General features: G+C 37.0%; 1 protein-coding gene and 1 pseudogene across 20 annotated transcripts in view; one reads left to right on the plus strand and one right to left on the minus strand.

The window, feature by feature from the left end:
- ERC2 (ELKS/RAB6-interacting/CAST family member 2) overlaps positions 1–19,676 on the plus strand; it is a 941,255-nt gene that overhangs the window by 292,762 nt on the left and 628,817 nt on the right. For all 20 annotated transcript variants that reach the window (XM_011371814.2, XM_011371813.2, XM_023537617.1 and 17 more), the window contains exon 4: positions 9,958–10,032. In XM_011371814.2, the coding sequence (XP_011370116.1) occupies positions 9,958–10,032 (75 nt within the window). The remainder of the gene's footprint in view (positions 1–9,957; positions 10,033–19,676) is intronic.
- Positions 13,755–13,873, minus strand: LOC111746614 (annotated as a pseudogene).

The raw sequence follows: 19,676 nt of genomic DNA on the forward strand, positions 1-19,676 counted from the left end.
TTGTCTCCCCATTTTGGCTGCCTCCTTACATCTATTTCTATGTATTATGTATGGCTCCTAAGTTTCCTGGTCTTAGTAGAGTGGCTTTATGTTCTTGGTGTCCTGTGGGGCCCAGTGGCACAGTCCTGGGAGGGGTTCAGCTGTAGGCCAAGTTCAGCCGTAGCCTGTGCACCTTCAGGGCCTCCTGGTGAGAGTCACCAAGCAATCCACAGATGGCTACCACTCATGCTGGGCTTATAGGTGCCTCAAGAGGCCAAGCCAGAAACCCAGGCTTGATGCTGCTAATGTGGGGCTTGGAGCTGCTCAGTAAGAGGGCATGCCAAGGCCACATGCTGCTGCTTTGGGTTTTGTGAGTCTCTGAGAAATTTTGGGAAAGTCTGCGGCAAGAGCCAAGGCAGGCCATTTGTATGGAATAAACCACTGGAAGTGGCTTGGGTGTGCCCACAATTTGGGAGAGGTGGGGTCCCAGGGAATCATCTGGGCAGAAGGACCTGTGTTATTCAGGTTGATGGTGACTCAGATATGGCGGTGCCTGCATCCACAAGCTGGGAGAGGAGCGGGATCAACAAAGGAACGATGGATACTACCAGTACTTCTGTTCTGGGGAAAGCTGCCCCTCCAGCCTCGCTCTGAAGCCTGACAACTCAGTGTCTCTCCGTGTGTCCCTTGAGCTCTTCGAGCAGCTGCCCCAGCACTGGAGCTCAGAGCAAAGTGAGTCCAGCTGTGAGTAAGTCTGGGCATGGGCCCTTTAAGAGAAAAGTCTGTGACTCTTGCAGCCTTCCATCTTACTGAACTGCAACCTCTGCTGGTATTCACAGCCAAAGGTTGTAGGGACTTCTCTTCCCAGCACTGGAACCCTGGGCTGGGGAGCCCAGTATGAGGCCAGGACACCTTGCTCCTCACGGATAGTCCTCTTGATTCTTGATCACCACGTGTGGTTGTGGGACCAGGCCATTTCAGATCTCCATCCCTCCTACTGGTTTATTTTTGCCATTTACGTTTTGATATCTAATATGGATATCAATATCAGACAACATTTATTGAGATGAGTTTTTTAAAAATTTCAAGTATTCAAGGAAAGAGTGAAAAATGAAAGACTGAATCAAAGGAAAAATAGGAAGGTGACTTCAGTGAAAGAAGCTAAGAGAGATGTTGGCAACCTCAAATGTCAAATCAAAGCCAACCGGGGAAAATGGGCAGTATCTCATGGTGGTTGAGAGCAGAGACTTTGGAACCAGGCCACCTGGGATAAATCTCGGCAGTACAATTCAGTAGACTGGGCAAGTTACTAACTTCTCTATGCTTTCATTTCTTTGAGTGAAAAATGATGATGATAATAATACCTACTTAAAGAGGTTAATGTGAGGATTAAACAAATTAATAAAATGCTTAGAAGAGTGCTTAGCACATAGCAATCTATAAGTAACTTTTCGCTATTGTTATCCTTCACATTAGGCTTCTTTGGGTCAAAAGGTATAGAACTTCCAGGCCTATAAGTACAATGTCATTTGTACTTTCATTCAGTTAGTCAATATTTATTAAGCACTTACTCTTAGCGGGCACTATGCTAATAATGGACATACAAAGTCCCTGTGCTCATAAAGCTTACCACCCAGTGGTGGGCATGGACGTGAATCCATTAATTTTATAAATCATTATATGATACCATCTAATGTTATGAAGGAGAGGTACACGATACTGTGAGAGTGTATGAGAGGATGTAGCATATAGATTACTTTGAAGAGTCAGCAAATGACCTTTCTGTGACATATTTGTAATCCATTGTTTCATAACACATTACCACAAATACTTAATTGCTTAAAACAAACTTATTATTTCATAGATTTTGTGAGTAAGAAATGACATGCCATTCCTACTTTATCCACTTATCTTGGTGGTTTTGGCCCAGAGTCCCTCATGAGACTACAGTCAAGCTGATGGGCAGGGCTGCAAGCATCTGAAGGCTTGATTGGGGCTGGAAGATACACTTCCATGATAGCTCTTTCACATTGCTGTTGGCAGGAGGACTCAGTTTCATGCCACTTGGGCCTCTTCATAGAGCAGCTTGAGTGTCCTCATGATGTGGCAGCTGGCTTACTCCAGAAGAAGTAATCCAAGAATGTGATCGAAAAGGAAGCCATAATGTCTTCTATGACCAAACCTCAGAAGTCACACATGTTACTTTTACCATATTTTGTTTGTTTGAAGTAAGTTGCTAAGTCCAGGCCACAGTCCAGGAGAAGATATTTAGGCTTCACTTTGTAAACATATTTTAAACTGTCATATGAGGAATTTGTGTGTGTGTGTGTGTGTGTGTTTTCTAGGATGGGTATTGAAGATATTCTAGACCAGGAGTTGACAAGCTTTTTCTACAAAAGGCGAGATAGTAAATATTTCCAGCTTTGTGAGGCCATGTAGTCTCTGTCACAGCTACTCAACTCTGCCATTGTAGCATGAAAGCAGCTACAGACAATATGTAAATGAATGCGCAAGTGTTGTTTCAATAACACTTTACCAAAATGGGTGATGGTCTGGATTTGGCCTGTGAGCTATGGTTTCTGACTTCTGTAGACAAAAGAGAATAAAAGGGTGGAGAATTATTCCAAGTAGAAGAAATGGGATGTTTAGAAAGGTTAGAATTCCTGTTTATTTAAGAGCATAAAGATATCTAAAACAGAGTTATTTTTCCCATGTACTAGGAGGTTTATTGTAACACGATTTGTAATGGAAAAAGAGTAGGAAACACTTATTTACACAGATAAATTTTAAGAACATAAATATTGTTGAGGTAAAAACCGAAATGCAAAAGTTTTGTGCATATGAACAGCTGGGATTTATGTACATTAAAAGTGAACTCTCCTGTTAGATTTATACTATTTACGAGGACATACATATGTTATAAGAGCACAAAAACATGCATGAGAAAGATAGACACCAACTTAAAATGATGATTCTCTCCAAAATAATGGAGATGGGGCAAGTTGTGGGACTTCAACACTATGTTATGTTTATGGATTTTTAAAAAATTTTAAGCTGTGTTAAAATACACACAACATAAAATTTACTATCTTAACCATTTTAAATGTACAGTTCAATAGTGTTAAGTATATTTACCTTGTCATGTAACCAATATTGAACTTTTTCATCTTGTGAAACCAAAACTCTGTACTAATTAAACAACTCCCCATTTTCCCCTACCCTCAGTCCCTGGCAATCACCATCTACTTATTATTTCTATGAATTTATTCTATATACCTCATTCTATATAAGTGAGATCATATACTATGTGTCTTTTTATGACTGCTTTATTTTGCTAAGCATAATGCCCTCAATGTTCATTCATATTGTAGCAGGTGTTCAAATTTCCTTCCTTTTTCAGGCTGGATAATATTCCATTGTATTTATACACCACACTTTGTTTATTCATTCATCTGTTGATAGACATTTCAGTTGCTTTCATTTTTTGGCTATTGTGATAATGATGTGAAAATGTCTGCATATCTTAAAGAGTTTTGATAAAAGAAATGATCAGTTAAATCTGTGGAAATATAGTAGCCTGAGGCACTTCTCTCTTTCCATTCTCTCACAGCACCGTTCCAGTCAAACTTTCACTCACAGTTATCTACCAAAATTGCTTTATTCAAAGTTACTAATGATATGGATGTGGCTAAATCCTGTGGTCAATCCTCTGGCCCATCCTATTAACCTCTCTGCAGTAATGCATCTTGCATCTTGGACTCATTATTTTCACTTGATTTCCAGAATGCCACACTCCTGGTTCTCTTCCTACCTCACTGGTTCTTCCTTTCCAGTCTTCTTTACTACCTCTTCCTCACTTCTTCAACCCCTTAGTGTAGGTTTGACCTGAGTTCAGTGCTCTGACTTCTTTCCTCTTTATGAGGTTCACTGCTTTAAGTGCTATCTATTCACTGATCTCAAATTTATAATTGTAGCTCTTCTCCCCTCAAATGAGACTCATCTATTCAGCCTCCTACCACCATCTCCACTCAAACGTCTAATAGCATCACAAATTTAACACATGCAAAACCAAACTCTTGGTTTCCATAACTCCCACTTCTCCTTCCCAGTCTTCCCTATATTTGTCTTCCACCTCCATTCTTCCTGTTGTTCAGTCTAGAAGCCTTGAAGCTATCCTTTACTTTTCTCTTTAGTAGTCCTTAGGCAATCTATCAGGAAGTCAAGTCAGCCTCACTTTTAAAACATATCCAAACTCAGTTCCTTCTCATTGCCTCCATTCAGTCACCCTTGTCCAAGGTTCTGTCATCCCTTGCTGGGATTATTCCAGTTGCTCCTTACAAGTCCCTATGGTTCTGCCCTTCCTCCCTTCCACCTGCCCAATCCCAACCCCAAAGCACACTTCAGTCCAGCAGTTGGAGTAATCATTTAAAGTATATCATATCATGGTTTGTTTTTGCTCAGAATCTTCTGGTGGCTTCCCACTTTTCTCAGTAAAACCAATGCAGTGTCCTTACAATGGGCTCCAAATGTAAGACCCATCCTCCCATCATCCCCCACCCCTGCACTTCTCTGACCTGCTGCTTCCCCATCTCTTGTGCAACTCTAGCCAGGCACTTCAGCATTTGCTATTCTCTCTGCCTGGAATATCTGCACAACTATTTCCCTCATTTCCTTTAGATCTTTGCTCAGATGTTACCTTTCCATAAAGCTTTTCCTGATCACTCTATTTAAAATTTCAGTCTATCTTCCCCTCATCCCCAATATGTCCCCCACCTTCCTGACTTATGTTTTTTTTTTGTAGCACTTATGACAAACTGGTTTAGTCTCCTTTTTAAATTATTTTGCCTTTATCCAATTGGAATTTGAAATTAAAAAAACCCACAAGGACTGGCATATTTGTCTGGTTCATTGTTGTATTACCTATACCCCCTGTGTCAAATTATTATTTGAATATATGAATCTGCCCATCTTAAAACTGATGAGAGTTAATGTTTGACATTACATTGTTACTTACCTGTCAACTTCTCCCGTTAGTTTTGTTCCTCAGGAGTGACAATTTAAAAATACAGCTTCATATTGTTTGGTACTCTTTTCTGCAATCTAAGCAGGCTTATGACTGCTTCAACCAACAGAGCGTTGCAGAAGTGATTGTATGGGACTTCTGAGGTTAGGTAATAAAAGACCACATAGTCTCTGGCTTATTTACTAGAGTACTTGCACTCGGAGTCTGTCTACCTAAATGTAAGAGGTTGGATTACCCTGAGGCTGCCATCCTGCAAGAAAGCCCAAGGCACATGGAGAGCCATATTTAGCTGCTCAGGTTGACTTTCCAGCCAAGGCACCAGTCATATGAATGAAGAAACCATCTTGGAAGTGGATCTACCGCCCCAGCTGTTGCAGCCTCCTGATATCATGCTACAGAGACATGCCATTCCTACTCTATCCTTTATGAATTCCCACCCCAGATTTCATGAGCATAATAAAATGGTGGTGGTTTGACACCATTAAATTGGGGTACTTTGTTATATAGTAGTAGATGACCAGAAAAATAAGGGGGAAAGACTAGGTAAATATGGTAAATTACCTTTGGAAAGAAAGTTAACTTTTGACTTTATTTTTTGTCTACTGAAGAAAGCGTATGGTGTGTGCAAACATCATTCTGCCAGGCTCATCTTGGAAGCTATTGTCCATCCAGATTAACTCACTAAACTGTAGATTCTCATTAACTGCCAAGAAATGTCATCCCAATGAACCACCTGAGATTTCATACTCAAAATTCTGGGTTCTTGATATATTTCCATGTTGATTACCTAGAGGAACTGGCAGTTTTAGACCAGCAAAGGCCAATCTAGTCATGAAATTGTAGGAAAATATATAAATTGGGGATCGGTGTCATAGTGAGATATTAAATTTTGTGATGCTTTCAGTTTTCTCCTTTTATTTTTACTTTGCTTTTAAAACTGACTAAAAATATCAGTTAGAAATCAGCAATCGAATCAGCTGCCTATTAAAAATCTAGCTGTTCTGAGAGCTGAAATGGCCAGTTGAAACTCACTCATAAAGCTCCTTATTCTGTGTATCAGAGAGGGGAAAGGGTGTGACAAAGTCTCAGTCTGGAACTGTGGGGTCCTGATTCCCGACTCTTAGTACAATGCACTTTCCTCTCAATACTACTTTAGCCTGTAGTCTGGTTCAAAGACAGACTTCTCGGTGCTGGACCAGGCCCTGTAAACCAGCTGAAATGGTACACACCATTTGCGTGTGATTTTGTGCCCATTACTAGAGAGGATCCATACCTTCCATGTGATTGTTATAGAGATAGGTGACCCAGAGAAGCATAAGTACCACCGCACTTGATGATTTAATACTGTCATTTAAAAACTATCAGAGTAAGTTAAATCTTCTTCATCTCCCTTACCTAAACCTATTGTTTAAGACCACTGCATAGTGGGTACGTCTTTCAGGTGGTTAGAGATAGTCTTTCAGGTGGTTAGAGCACCCAGCAACCAACTCATCTTACTGTCTGTTTAGAAAAATTTGGCAAGTACTCACGTTAAAATCAATTTGCAATTCAAAAGCAACACACAATAGAGGGCCAATTAAGCATTATTTCTCTTTGTAGCCATTGCAGTAGTTAAGGCAGAAAGAGCTGAGATCTCTACAGATAAAGCCTATAAACATGGAAGCTAACTTACTTTTTGTGTATGCCACCATCCAACGTGGGTGCGCAGCAGCCCTTTCAGATGGCGTTCTGCTATCTTCTTGGGTCTTCTATCCAGCATACAGGAAAGGAGGGAGAGTTAAAGATAGAGTAGGATATTTTTTCTGGAAGTTTAGTTTTTCAATTCTACCCATGTTCCACTGGTCAGAAATAAGTTACATGGCCCATCTCGATACAAGCGTGGTGGTCGTGAGGCTTCCTCATGAAGAAGAGCCTAAATCCTCATTGGGCATCTAGTCCTCTGCCACAGTCAGAGTGAACATTTTAAGGTTTCTAAATCTCAGAGATGGATAAAATGTCTGAGGTTGGACTTTCAGACAGCCTATGAAGTCTACATGTAGATTATAATCTTCATTCACCTGACATTTTAGGTGATCTTCAGAAATTGTGAAGTCAAGATTGATTGAAAAATAGTCTAGTTAAGATAGGAACATTACAATTCATAGGTAATTGGAGATGTTATTTTATTTTATTTTTTATGGAGTGACACAGAAGGTAAAGGCCCAATCTGGATTTCGAGCTAGTTTATATTATAATAGAACTTGCATAATTATAGCAAAGAGAATTGTTTCCATTTTTGCAAAACTATTGCTACAAGTTTAGCTTTGCTATTGTATATTTGCCCTTAAAAATGTTTTCATGCTTGGTAGAAATTGTAACAGCACATGCCTTTACTCTATGGTTTTTATTTTCATTATGTTGCTTTGTTGCTTCTTGTTTTTTTTTTTTTTATTTGTTTTATATAAGCTTAACCTCTATTTTCAAATTATCTTATGATTTTTATTTTGGAACCAAGATTGGCTGTGGTATGAAATTACCATGAATTTTATTCCCATCTTTTTAAGTAAAAATGCTTTTGTTGCCACAGTATATCAGGATTGGTGACCTGTGAAATGTAATTCTATCACTTACTGTGGAACAACTCTGGCAAGTGACTTCCATTTTCTCATCTATGAGATTTTATTGGTCCAGTGATCTTTAACTACCTTGGAAGTAATGTTGAGGGCTAAGTAGATTTTTATGGAAGTTTGAAGTACTTACGTGAGTCATCTAGTGGTGTGGATTGAATTGTACTAGCCCATGAAAGCCAAATATTGAAAATTTATTCTAACAACTAATGTTACAAATTAAATATATAAACTCGCGAATAAAGAACTTGTATTAAAAACTCACAATTTTCTAATTTTTTGTTATATTTTTCTATCATCTCTGCTCTTGAGGTTATTATATCTATTTTGTCCATATGGTGAAAATACTATACAATGGATTTTTACTGTGCTTCTCTTCCCAACTCTGCATTCAGTGATACTAGTTAGGTAGCTTAAAATTGGCCATGGTGGGTGCTGGTTGTTAAATGTTTACTAGCAGCCCACAGGACTCACCGTACAGGTCATACTCTTCAGATGATAGTGTTGAGGCTTAGAAGTGACAAATAGTGCCAGGAACATTGTGGGTCTGCAAGAAAAGACAGCTGCTTTTCAGGTCATTGCGTCAGTAAATCTCTGCCGTCACCATGGAGGCTAAAAATGACACATGTTACCAGATCATTTGCAGTCCAGGGACTCCAAAATGGCACAAAATCTCTTTCTGTTTCTCTAGACATAAAATTACTGATGGATTCAGTAATACTTGACTCTATCTCTTTCTGGGATATGTAAGAGGAAAAAATGTCCTAACCGATGTGAGGCCATTTTGAAGAATTAGGAAGTACTAATTCTAATTCTTCATAAACTGGAGATTGAGAAGTAGTTTTGCACAGGTTTGCTGATTTGTGCCAGAGATGACTTTGAAAAAAATATGCTTCTTACAACTCCTCCACCCCACACTGCTACAGTCTAGAGCTATAATCGTGATTCTCCAGTTCTGGTCCCTGGACATGTGCATTATGGTTCATGACCAGGTCTTCTTGGGTTGCTGGCAAATAAGAACAATGTAATAGGATATGGGTGAAAGGTCACCTGTTTTCTCATCCTGGGAAGGACTTTTATTGTGGAAGTCTGTTCTTCTGACAATTTTCACATGGATATGTTATATCTTTATGAAATGGCAGTAGTTGTAGATGGTAGTAGTGGAGATAGAGTTAATTTTAATGCCCATTCTTGGAAAAAGCTAGAAATTATGTTGATTCTCTTCTCCAATTTACAAAGTTTTTTATTTTTATTTTATTTTTTTAATGTTTGTTGTTCAGTGGTTCAGTAAAGGCCTAAAACTATTCCGTGTTGAATTTAAATGATTTTTCTGGAAGCAAATAAATCTTATGGAATTACTCCATAGGTGACTTAAAAGTTAAATAAGTCTTAATGGAATTACTTTATAGGTGACTTATATCAGTAGTGTGGACATGTGTGAGCACTTTTGTTTACTCTTGTCATTCGCAACTTTTATAAAACTATAGATAATTATTTTTTAAGAAATTCAGAACATGCACTGAACAAACCTTGTTTATCTATTCTCTTCTGCCAAGAGAATCTTTTGAAGTCTTAACAGAACCGTTGTTTTTGAGAACAGGATGCTAAAAGTGAGCTTTCAAGCTTGAAATTGCAATTGTTTGCTTTTTATCTAAAGAAATATTCATAATAATTCAGAAGTTCTTGGGTCTACATCTGCCTTTAACCATTTTTGTCTCCTCTGTAACACTGTTGATATTAATACCAATTTTAATTTCTTGGCATCACAAGTGCATAAACATATCACATACAGATGTGATTTTGAACAAGGATTGAAACTGTAAATTGGGAAGCAAGAGATTCCCCAGGTTTCACCAGATCAAGTCACTCTGAAAAGTGACACAGTTGTACTGGAAAGGTTTTAAATTGCTCATTTCAAACCTACCTCAGTAGCAAAATGTCATGCGTGCAGCAGATTTGCAACCACGTTAGTCATTTCTTTCCTCCGCTTTCTTGCTGTGTTTGTATTGGGAGACAGAGTAATGTAATTTAGTAAATTATGATTTGATGGCTGGGCAACAGCCCCAATGTTGAACAGTATTTGGACTATGATTACTTGCTGGCTTTGTCACAGTTGACATTAATTATTGATGGAAGTTTCAGAAATAGCGCATGTGCCAGGAGCTTTCACCGGAACTCAGGCTGTAGGCAGGAGGGATGCTAAAGAGGGTGGGAGATGAGGCACCTGTGGCTTATTTATGTCTGTGCATAGCGAACCTGGACCCTGTGGGCTGTGTGGCACCTGTGTAAAGGTCATGGTGTAACGGGAGGATGAACCGTCAGGCTTATTTCTATCGTGTTCCTCCCCAGGAATTGCACCGAAGAAGCCAACTTCAGCCGGAGCCAGCCAAGACGAAGGCTCTCCAGACTGTCATTGAAATGAAGGTAGGGGCTGTTCGCATTTGTCAAAAACAGCTGTGCCTCCGGAGTTTGTTCTAACTTGATGGTGCCTAACATAAACATGTGAAATGAACGTTGTCTTTTCTCTGTGCACCCTGGTGAGTGCTTTTCTCTGGATCTTTTTGCCTTCCCCAGTACATTTAATTTATTGGCACTTTAATTAGGATGCCTTTTCTGAACAAAAGAATAAAGGGCTCAAGTATCCCTTGGCTAAATTGAGCTGGGTTCGTTACCAGAGCATGGCCAATGCTTTCAACCTTAACAGAGGGTTTTTTTTGTGTGCTTTAAAAGTAAATTTCTAAAGCTGGAAATATTTTCTTTTTCCTCCCACTCTTATTATAATGAAAAGACACCTTGAGAAACTAAGATTTGGCAAAGAGGTGTTTATATGCAATGGAGTCATTAAGTAATTAAAATGATGCGATCGGCAAAATTTACTTTGCAAAGAATAATACTTTCTCACGACTCCAGTATTCTTTTCTAACCAAGTCTGGAAGTAATAAGAAATTAAAAAATACTCTCCAAGTATTCCGTTTAGCTGTGGAAGCGTAGAGATATGCTATTTAAAAGAACCAAAGACCACCTGGATGGATTTAGGGCATTTAGAGAATAATGATTAAGAAACAGATCTAAATGAGACGCAATTGCTTTGTCAGAATCTCGAAATTTGAAGTCTTGTTGCTTCCAGCTTTTCCTAGAAGGAAGCAAATCGTAGAGTATCTTAAGGATAAATAATTCTTGATTTAAATTGTTCCATGAAGAAAAAATAATCCATAATGATGTTTGCAATTTGGTAATTTCACACTTGAGTTTAACACTCAAGAGTTTGTTGGTCACCATTAGCCTACAACAGAATTCTGAAGCTCTCAGGTAGGATAATGATTTTCTGTCTTACAGCAAATGATTTTGAATTGTCTGTCAAAAATTCCAACGTTCTGGGGAAAAAAATTAATATGAACTATTGAGTTCTTGGCATGTATAATTCTGACTTGGAATTTTTTTTTTCTAGTCAACAACAGTGTCTTTATCCAAGTAGATTTTTTTTTTGTGGAAATAATGTAGAATATTTGTTTTAAAACTATATGTCTCTCTAATGAGGTTACGTGAGTCAAGGCATTCATAATGCATTTGTAGCAAATTGGTTTGAAAAATATTGTTAAAGAGACCAAACACCAGTAAGATTAAAAAATAATTGCTAATTTTGGCTCATCAAATTTGTTTTGAATTTATGTAATTTTAACTTATTTTGAAAAGAAACTTATTCTACACTTGAGGAGGAGTGGTTCGCAACTGAGATTTCATCTTTGCTTTACATTAGAACCAAACTTGGAACTCGGTTAAGGCTTAAAAAAAATAGGAGAGGAGAAAAAGAAAAGAATAACAAAGACAAAAATTTTATTTTAAATATTTTATTTTATGTTTTTGCAAAGAGTCATTCAATCCTCTTTCCACCCACCCTCACATCTACATCCCCAGTATCTAACACAATTAATTAATAATGGAAAAAAAGGATGTATATAAAATCTATTTCCAAATTATCGTTTGTTTTTAAAAGAAAGAGTGTGTTTCAAAAAAATTTGGAGAAACCAGGAATGACATCTCTCCCAGTGCATTGGGTATTTTCCTGGTAAAGGTTGCTCTACAAAGACAATTAGTACTTTTTGTGACTTTTATAAGAAGAAAATCTGTTTGACTCTGACTTAATGTTTTTAGCATCATATATTTTGTTAGAAAAACATAATAAAAATGCTCGTTTAGGCTATCTACATGGGAAGGTATAAAAACATGATTTTTAGGGCAAATTCACATCTATAATTAATAAATTGAATCTGAAGCTTTTCTTTTATGAACACCAATGATGCTGATTTGTAGAACACATTTTTAGGACAAATGTTGATCAATTTATTTGTCAGAGAACTGAGCCTGGAGTTTTCCTGTTGTCTTTTAGATGTCTGCTAATTTACAAAGCACTGCCTTCTGCTTTGTCAGTGGAGAAATCTGGGCCCTATTAGCATCCATACTCAACATGTATAAATTAAGTTATGGAGGCAGCTGGTTGAGGGTCATCTCCTCAGCCATGTGTATAGCTTGTGACAGAGACTGTGATCTCATCTGATTTTGTACATTACATCCCTGTGAAATCGAAAGGAATATTGGAAGCCAATATTTTATAAGCCTTAGAGTTGACTAACAAATAGAACTGACCCTTACGCCTTGTGGGTAGAATTCGAGACACTGTTGTGTTTTAACTTGAACACCTTTGGGTAAACATCAGTGTCATCTAGTGCCTTGGCAAAATCTGAAGTTAAAAGGAGCTTTCCTACATTAAATTGTATCCATAGTTCTAGGGAGGTGACATGAATTAAGGGCTTAGAATTTATCCCTCCTTGTCCCTTGCTTCTTAGTGAATCTGAGGATTAACTTCTGACCCTTCATCCTCTCCACATATATACTTAGCATCACTTGAGAAAGGTGTTTGTTTTTGAAAATCTGTGAAATCTTGCCCAAATTCAAGCACTTTTAGAACCACAATCTCGTAAGTTCTGGTGACTTTGTACCCTTCTGGACTTTTAGAATTGTGAAAATATATCTCTGTGGGACTGGTGTTGAGGGGGACCATTTGCCCACATCAAAGTGGGGGACAATTTTCTGGCAGCCATAACATCTGTTGCCATCCAGTTGAGCCAGGGGAGCTAAAGTCTCCTGAATGAAAATGAAAGAAAGCAAAATGAATGAAGTTATTTGTAATTTATCTTCTTGCAGGAAGCTCCAAGTTTTAATTTTGATCCCAATTTGATCTGGCAGATATGTTCTAGGTTTGCGCTATGAATATTATATGTGTTTCTCAGAAAAAATTAGTTTTCTTGTAAATGTTGCAGCACTCCTTTTTTTGCTTTTGAGTCTGAAACTTCTTTACTAAGCTCCTCTTTTCTGCTCTTATGGAGAACTGTCAGTAAACATGGCAGTTAAAAGGCTCCTCTCTCTTTTTTCCTTTAATGTTAATTTCTTTGAAAGAACATATTTATAATCTGCTTTTATTATAAATTTGACACGGCATAAACATAATGTACAAAAGTTGCACTTTTGTGGGTTCATTTGTAAAGCTGTATCTAGTTTTTTTTTTAAGGAAAATGAATTACAGTAATAACAGTACTTGTCAGATAGTCTCAATTTGTTTTCATTATTTCGAACTTCTAAATGAATGAAAATCTAATTCAAAATGGCTTAAGTCAAAAGAAATTTATTGGCTCATGTAAGTGGAAAAATAAACAGGAGTATTGCTTCAAGCACAGCTTGATCCAGAGGCTCAGAAGATGTTAACAGATCCCATTTTCTCTCATTCCATCTTTTATTTTGACTTCCTTTGTGTGAGCTCTATTTTCAGAAAACCTCCTTCTGCCTGTCTGAGCAAGATGGCTGCAGTAGCTCCAACAATCACAGAAGGAAAGAACAGGAAGAAAATTGTGTTTTAAAAAATTTGAAAAGACCAGCTAACTCTAGAATAATGATAATTAGTGATATAGAGCATAAAACTTCATTCCAAACCTATCAGCTCAGGCTGAAAAGAAAAATGCATGGAGTTCTCTATTTTTCATTTGCTTAATGAATTATTTTTTATTTATTTATTTTTGGCAAGGCAATCCTTGGTCGATCTCACAGATTGCAAGGACCTTGTCAGTTTACAACCCTTATTATTATTTTTTTATTTTTTACAGCACCTGGTCTTCGTAGGTAGTCTCCCATCCAAGTACTAACCAGGCCCAACCCTGCTTAGCTTCCAAGATCAGATGGGATTGAGCTCGTTCAGGGTAGCATGGCTGTAGACTGCTTGACGAACTAAATGGCATTCATTTTTCAGAAAAAAAAAAAAACTTTATTAATAAAGTTTATTAAATTGGACATATATGAGTAATGTCAGTTTATTAAATTGGACATATATTAGTGATACAAGTTTTTAGTAAAAGTTGCAGAAAATATACCTGATCTGGTGAATTTGTTAACTAAAGTGGATTAAGAAGCTAGGGGAATAATGCCACCATGTGACAATGTCTCTGTGGCAACTGAAGTGAGGATTGTGGGTGTTTAGCTTTCTAGACACATGACCAGCCAGGGTCCTTGTGTGTCATGAGTGGTTCTTGAGTAACATTGTCCCCACCAGGCTTTTCTATGGAAACTGAGTAGTAAGCAGTTCAAGATTGAGCTTGACTAAATTGCTTACTTATAGTTGTGCTGTTAATGAAAGAGTATGACTTTGCATTCAGGCGCTAACCTCTAGTGGTGAGATTGATTTTTGCTATTAAAACTAAAAACCAATCCTTGTCTTTGTGCTCAGGCAGGTGACTACTCTTCTTCATGTGATTGAGCTGATCTGCATTTGGGTTAAGTTTCCCTTAAAAGATGTCTTGGTGTTTGGTCAAATTCAGCCAATTCAATTCTAGCAAGCATGGAAAGGATATGCTGAGATATTGATAAGGCAGGGGAGATTTTGAATCCAAGCCTAGGCCATTGAATGAATCCTAGTTCTCAGTAGAAACTTAATTTGAGTCCTAAGATCTAATCAAGAACATCATGAAATGGCTGAAATGTTTTATTTGGCTCTAGGTTTATTTCATCCATCTTTTGAACTCTCACTTGGATGAGTCTAGACACTGCACTCTACTTAGAATTATTTCTTCTTCCAGGATGACATATACATAGGAAATTTGTTTCAAGCCTATTTTTTCTAGACAAGCCATTATGATGGCTTTTAGGCCTTAAAATACGTCCTGGCTTCTTTTGTGGCTATTAAAAAGAATAACCACAATAACAGCAATGATACCACCTGTACCACCAGTGACAACCCACAGCTTGAACACCATTAACCACTCATGGAGAGCTAGACACAGGCACCTGACATAAAAACCTGTGATAGGCATAATTAGCCCCATTTTGCAGATGAGGAAGCCATGATTGAGAGAGAATAAGCAACCTTCTCAAGATCCTACAGCTCGTCAGTTGGCAGCTGAAATTTGAACACAGATTTCTCCTTCAAAGTGTTTACACTCTCTAATCCTCCAGAGTCTGCTTTCACTGAAGATGGCCCATAGATTCAACCAGTTTTCCTTTCAATGCTTACTTTGGAAATTATGCGCTGAGGTTTGCATCGTAGAACAGGTTGAGGTAGGCCATGAGAAGTGGAGAGGTCTATTTGGTATTTTTGAAAAGGTGTGGTGTTGTATTTTGTGCTATAAGGCAAGATTCATTCTTTTTATGTGTATATGTTATCAGCCTTCCAAATATAGAGCTCCAGATATGTGCTCTACAGCCAACTTATGCTGTTTTCCCACCCTGACTTTTAAGTCTTGCCCTAACATCTTTATAACAGCGTGCAGCATAACTCATTCAAACTTGCAAAGCTCTGTGTTTTTGATGTGCATTATCCATTTATGATACCAGAAATTATCCTTTAGCTTATTTTTTCTTGAGAAATTTCTTCATCTTCTCATCTTTCAACTTAAAAAAATAACGTTGTCCCATTTAACTATTTTCTTTAAATAAGGAGAAAAATGTGGGTTTTAAGTGATAGCCAGAAAAAGCAAAATGTCAAGTTAAATGTTAGCTCTGGATGATATATAGTTGTCATTTGGAAGCCGGAAAGATTTTTAAAAAATGAGATTCTTTCCTTTTTTGCACAAACTCTTCTTATGACATTTTTGATTCTAAATGTTTGAGTTGCCAGTCCATAATGTCTGCAATAAACAGATTTATTTTGAGTGAATTTAACTCCTGAAGTCAGATCACAAACACCACTGTTTATTGAGCATCTATTTTGTGCACAGCACCATGGTGGGCCTTTCAGAAAAACTAAGTGCTCAATCTTTAAAGGGATCATGGAAGGATGTACATAAACCAGGATGTACATAAACCAAAATAATGACCTAAGAATGGCTAAATGGGCTGCAGGGGCTCAGAGGATATCGAATGAGAGAGGGTCAGGGAATGCTTCTTGGAGGAGGGAGCACTTGAGGAGGGTTTTGAAAGATTGGCATGATTATGATAAAGGAGAGAGGGATGGTTTATTAACACAAGGAACCATATGAGCAAAGCAAGGAGGATGGAAAGTATGAGGAGTGTCTGGGGGAGAGGAAATCATTCAGTTTGATTGAGAGAAGACCTTATTAAGATTAAAAAGCAATAGAAGATCTGATGAAACCACAAGACAGTGAGAGGAAAGAAATAATAAAGATAAAAGCCAAGATTAATTAAATAAAAACTAAACATATATCTAGAGGGGAACAACAAAACTAAATGGTAATTCTTTTAAGAGATTAAAATAACAAATCCTGATTAGAATCATCAAGAAAAATAGGGACAGCACAAATAACCAATATCAGGAATGAAAGGGGCCACTGCACTCAATCTTATTGACATTAGAAATATGGGAAGATTTTATTAACAATATTATGATAATAAAGTTGAAATTTTAGATAAATTAATTTAAAACACAACTTGTCAAAACTACATGTGAAGAAATAGAAACACAACTTCTCAAAACTGCATGTGAAGAGTAGTCGCATATATTAAAAAACTGATTCTGTAATTTAAAATCTTATAATCATCAGCACCACCACCAATACAAAATCCTTGAAAATCCAAAAGCAAACCAAACAAACAAACAAAAACTGCACACAATGGCCAAGACTTGGAAACAGCCAGTGACCTTTGATAGAGGGATTAAGAAGATGTGATATGCATACATACACATATATACGTATATGTACATACATATATATATACACACACAATGGAATATTACTTAGCCATAAGATGAAATACTGCCATTTGTGACAATATGGGTAGATCTTGAAATTATGCTAGGGGAAATAGAAAAACTTGAGAACCATATGATTTCACTTACATGTGGGATATAAAACTGAAAGCAACAAATGAACACAACAAACAGAGACTCATGGACATGGACAAGTATAATTTTTACCAGAGGGAAGGTGGGGATAGAGGGAGGTAGATAAAGGTAAAGGGGGTGAAATATATGATGACAGAAGGTAATTTAACTTTGAATGGTGAACACACAATGCAATGTACAGATGATGTATTATTGAATTATACACTTGAAACCTGTATGATTTTATTAACCAATGTAACCCCAATAAATTTAATAAATAAAAAATAAAGTGAACCACCCCAAACCCCAAAACAACAAAAAACAAAACAAAGGCTTCAGTAAGAGACAAAGAAGGACCCAGTAATCCTGATTTGTGGTATTTCTATGAAGAAACATAAAACACTACTTTGAAGGGATGTATGAATCCATACGTTTATTGCAGCATTATTTACAGTAGCCAAGATATGGAGGAATAAGATATGGGTGTTCATCAGTGGATAAATGGATAAAGAAGAGGTGGTATATATATACAGGGGAATATTACCCAGCCAGCCATACTGAAAAGGATCAGCTCACCTAAAACAAAATGACCCCCCCCCAAAAAAAATCATAATTAGGAGTAAAGTGACTATCAGACAAATAGAAGCAGAGGAGTGCAATCCTTACGAAGAACAGGGCATTATAAGCTTAAATAATAATAAGAGAATTGCTATCACAAGATAGTAATGAACATTCAGCATGCACAGGGACAAATTGAGATAACAATGACGGAAAAGAGGAGGATTCAAAGATCCAAATTAGCAAAGGGGAATGGAGATAAGGCACACACAGATGAAAATATATGACTGATATATATAACTATCCTTTTCATATTCGTAATGGTAACTACACACCAAAGATTCAGAACTGAAGTATATAACATAAAACAAGAAGAACCAGAGGGAACACCCACAAAAGCCAACCAAAATAACAGAAACGCAAGGAAAAGGAAGCAAGGTGGAAACACCGAGCTGGCAGAAAGCAAAAGATAAAATGGCTATAAGAAGACCTCATATTTCAATAATCACCCTAAATGTAAATGGACTAAAATCACCAATAAAAAGGCACAGAGTTGCAGATTGGATCAAAAAACAAAATTCAACCATATGCTGCCTCAAAGAGACACATCCCAGCTCCAAAGACAAATATAGACTCAAAGCGAAAGGGTGGAAAATGATATTTCAAGCAAATGGCATTCAGAGAAAAGTGGGAGTAGTGGTACTAATATCAGATGAAATAGACTTCAAAATAAAAAAGGTAAAGATACTGAGGGACACTTCATAATGATAAAGGGAATCACACACCAAGAAGACATAACACTTATTAATATCTATGTTCCCAATCAGGGAGCTCCCAATTGGTTATGGGCAGATCATTCAAATAGAAAATCAATAAAGAAATAACATCCTTAAATGACACATTAGACCAACTGGACATAATTGACATTTACAGAGCCTTCCATCCCAAAACAGCTGCTTATACATTCTTCTTTAGTGCACATGCAACATTCTCAAGAATCGACTACATACTGGGACACAGAGATAGCCTCAACAAATATAAGAGGGCTGAAATCATACCAACCATATTCTCTGATCATAATGCTTGGAAACTAGAGATTGACTGCAAAAAGAAAGTGGAAAGAACCACAAATACATGGAGAGTAAACAACATGCTACAGAAGAATAACTGAGTCAGGGAAGAAATAAAAAGAGAGATGAAGAGATACATTGAAATGAATGATAATGATAATACAATATGTAAAAACTTTTGAGACAGGCAAAAGTGGTCATGAGAGGAAAGTTCATATCATTACAGGCCTACCGCCAAGAACAAGAACAGGTCCCCAAAAAACAACCTAACGCTTCATCTTAAAAAACTAGAAAAGGAAGAACAAATGAGGCCTAAAGTCAACAGAAAGAAATAATCAAAATTAGAGCAGAAATAAATGAAATTGAAAACAAAACAAAACAAAACAAAAACAATAGAAAAAATAAACGCAACAAAGAGCTGGTTCTTTGAAAAGATTAGTAAAACTGACAAACCCCTGGCTAGACTTACTGAAGACAAAAGAGAGAAAGGACACAAATAAACAATATCAGGGATGAAAGAGGGGAAATTATGACTGACATCACAGAAATACAACGGATCATACAAGAATACTATGAAAAATTATGTAACACCAAATTTTAATAACCTAGAAGAAATGGACCAGTACTTAGAAAAATACAATCTTCCTAGACTGAATCAAGAAGAGCTGGAAAATCTAAATAGACCAAGCAGCAGTATGGAAATTGTAACAATCATCAAAAACCTACCAAAAAGTAAAAGTCCAGGACCAGGTGGCTTCACCAATGAATTCTACCAAACATTCAAAGATTTAATACCTATTCTCATCAAACTTCCAAAAAAATCTAAGAAGAAGCAGTGCTTCCCAACTTATTTTATGAGTCCAATATTACTCTGATACCAAAACCTGGTAAAGATAACACACAAAAAGAAAACTACAGACCAATATCTCTCATGAACACAGATGCAAAAATCCTAAATAAGATACTAGTGAACCGAATACAGCAACATATTAAAAAGATTATACACCACAATCAATTGGGCTTCATCCTAGGGGCACAGGGATGGTTCAACATACTCAAATCAATTAATTTGATACACCACATAAACAAATTAAAAAATAAGAATCATATGATTATAT

Source organism: Pteropus vampyrus, unplaced genomic scaffold (genome assembly GCF_000151845.1).
Source record: "Pteropus vampyrus isolate Shadow unplaced genomic scaffold, Pvam_2.0 Scaffold195, whole genome shotgun sequence".
NCBI classification, from domain to species: domain Eukaryota; kingdom Metazoa; phylum Chordata; class Mammalia; order Chiroptera; family Pteropodidae; genus Pteropus; species Pteropus vampyrus.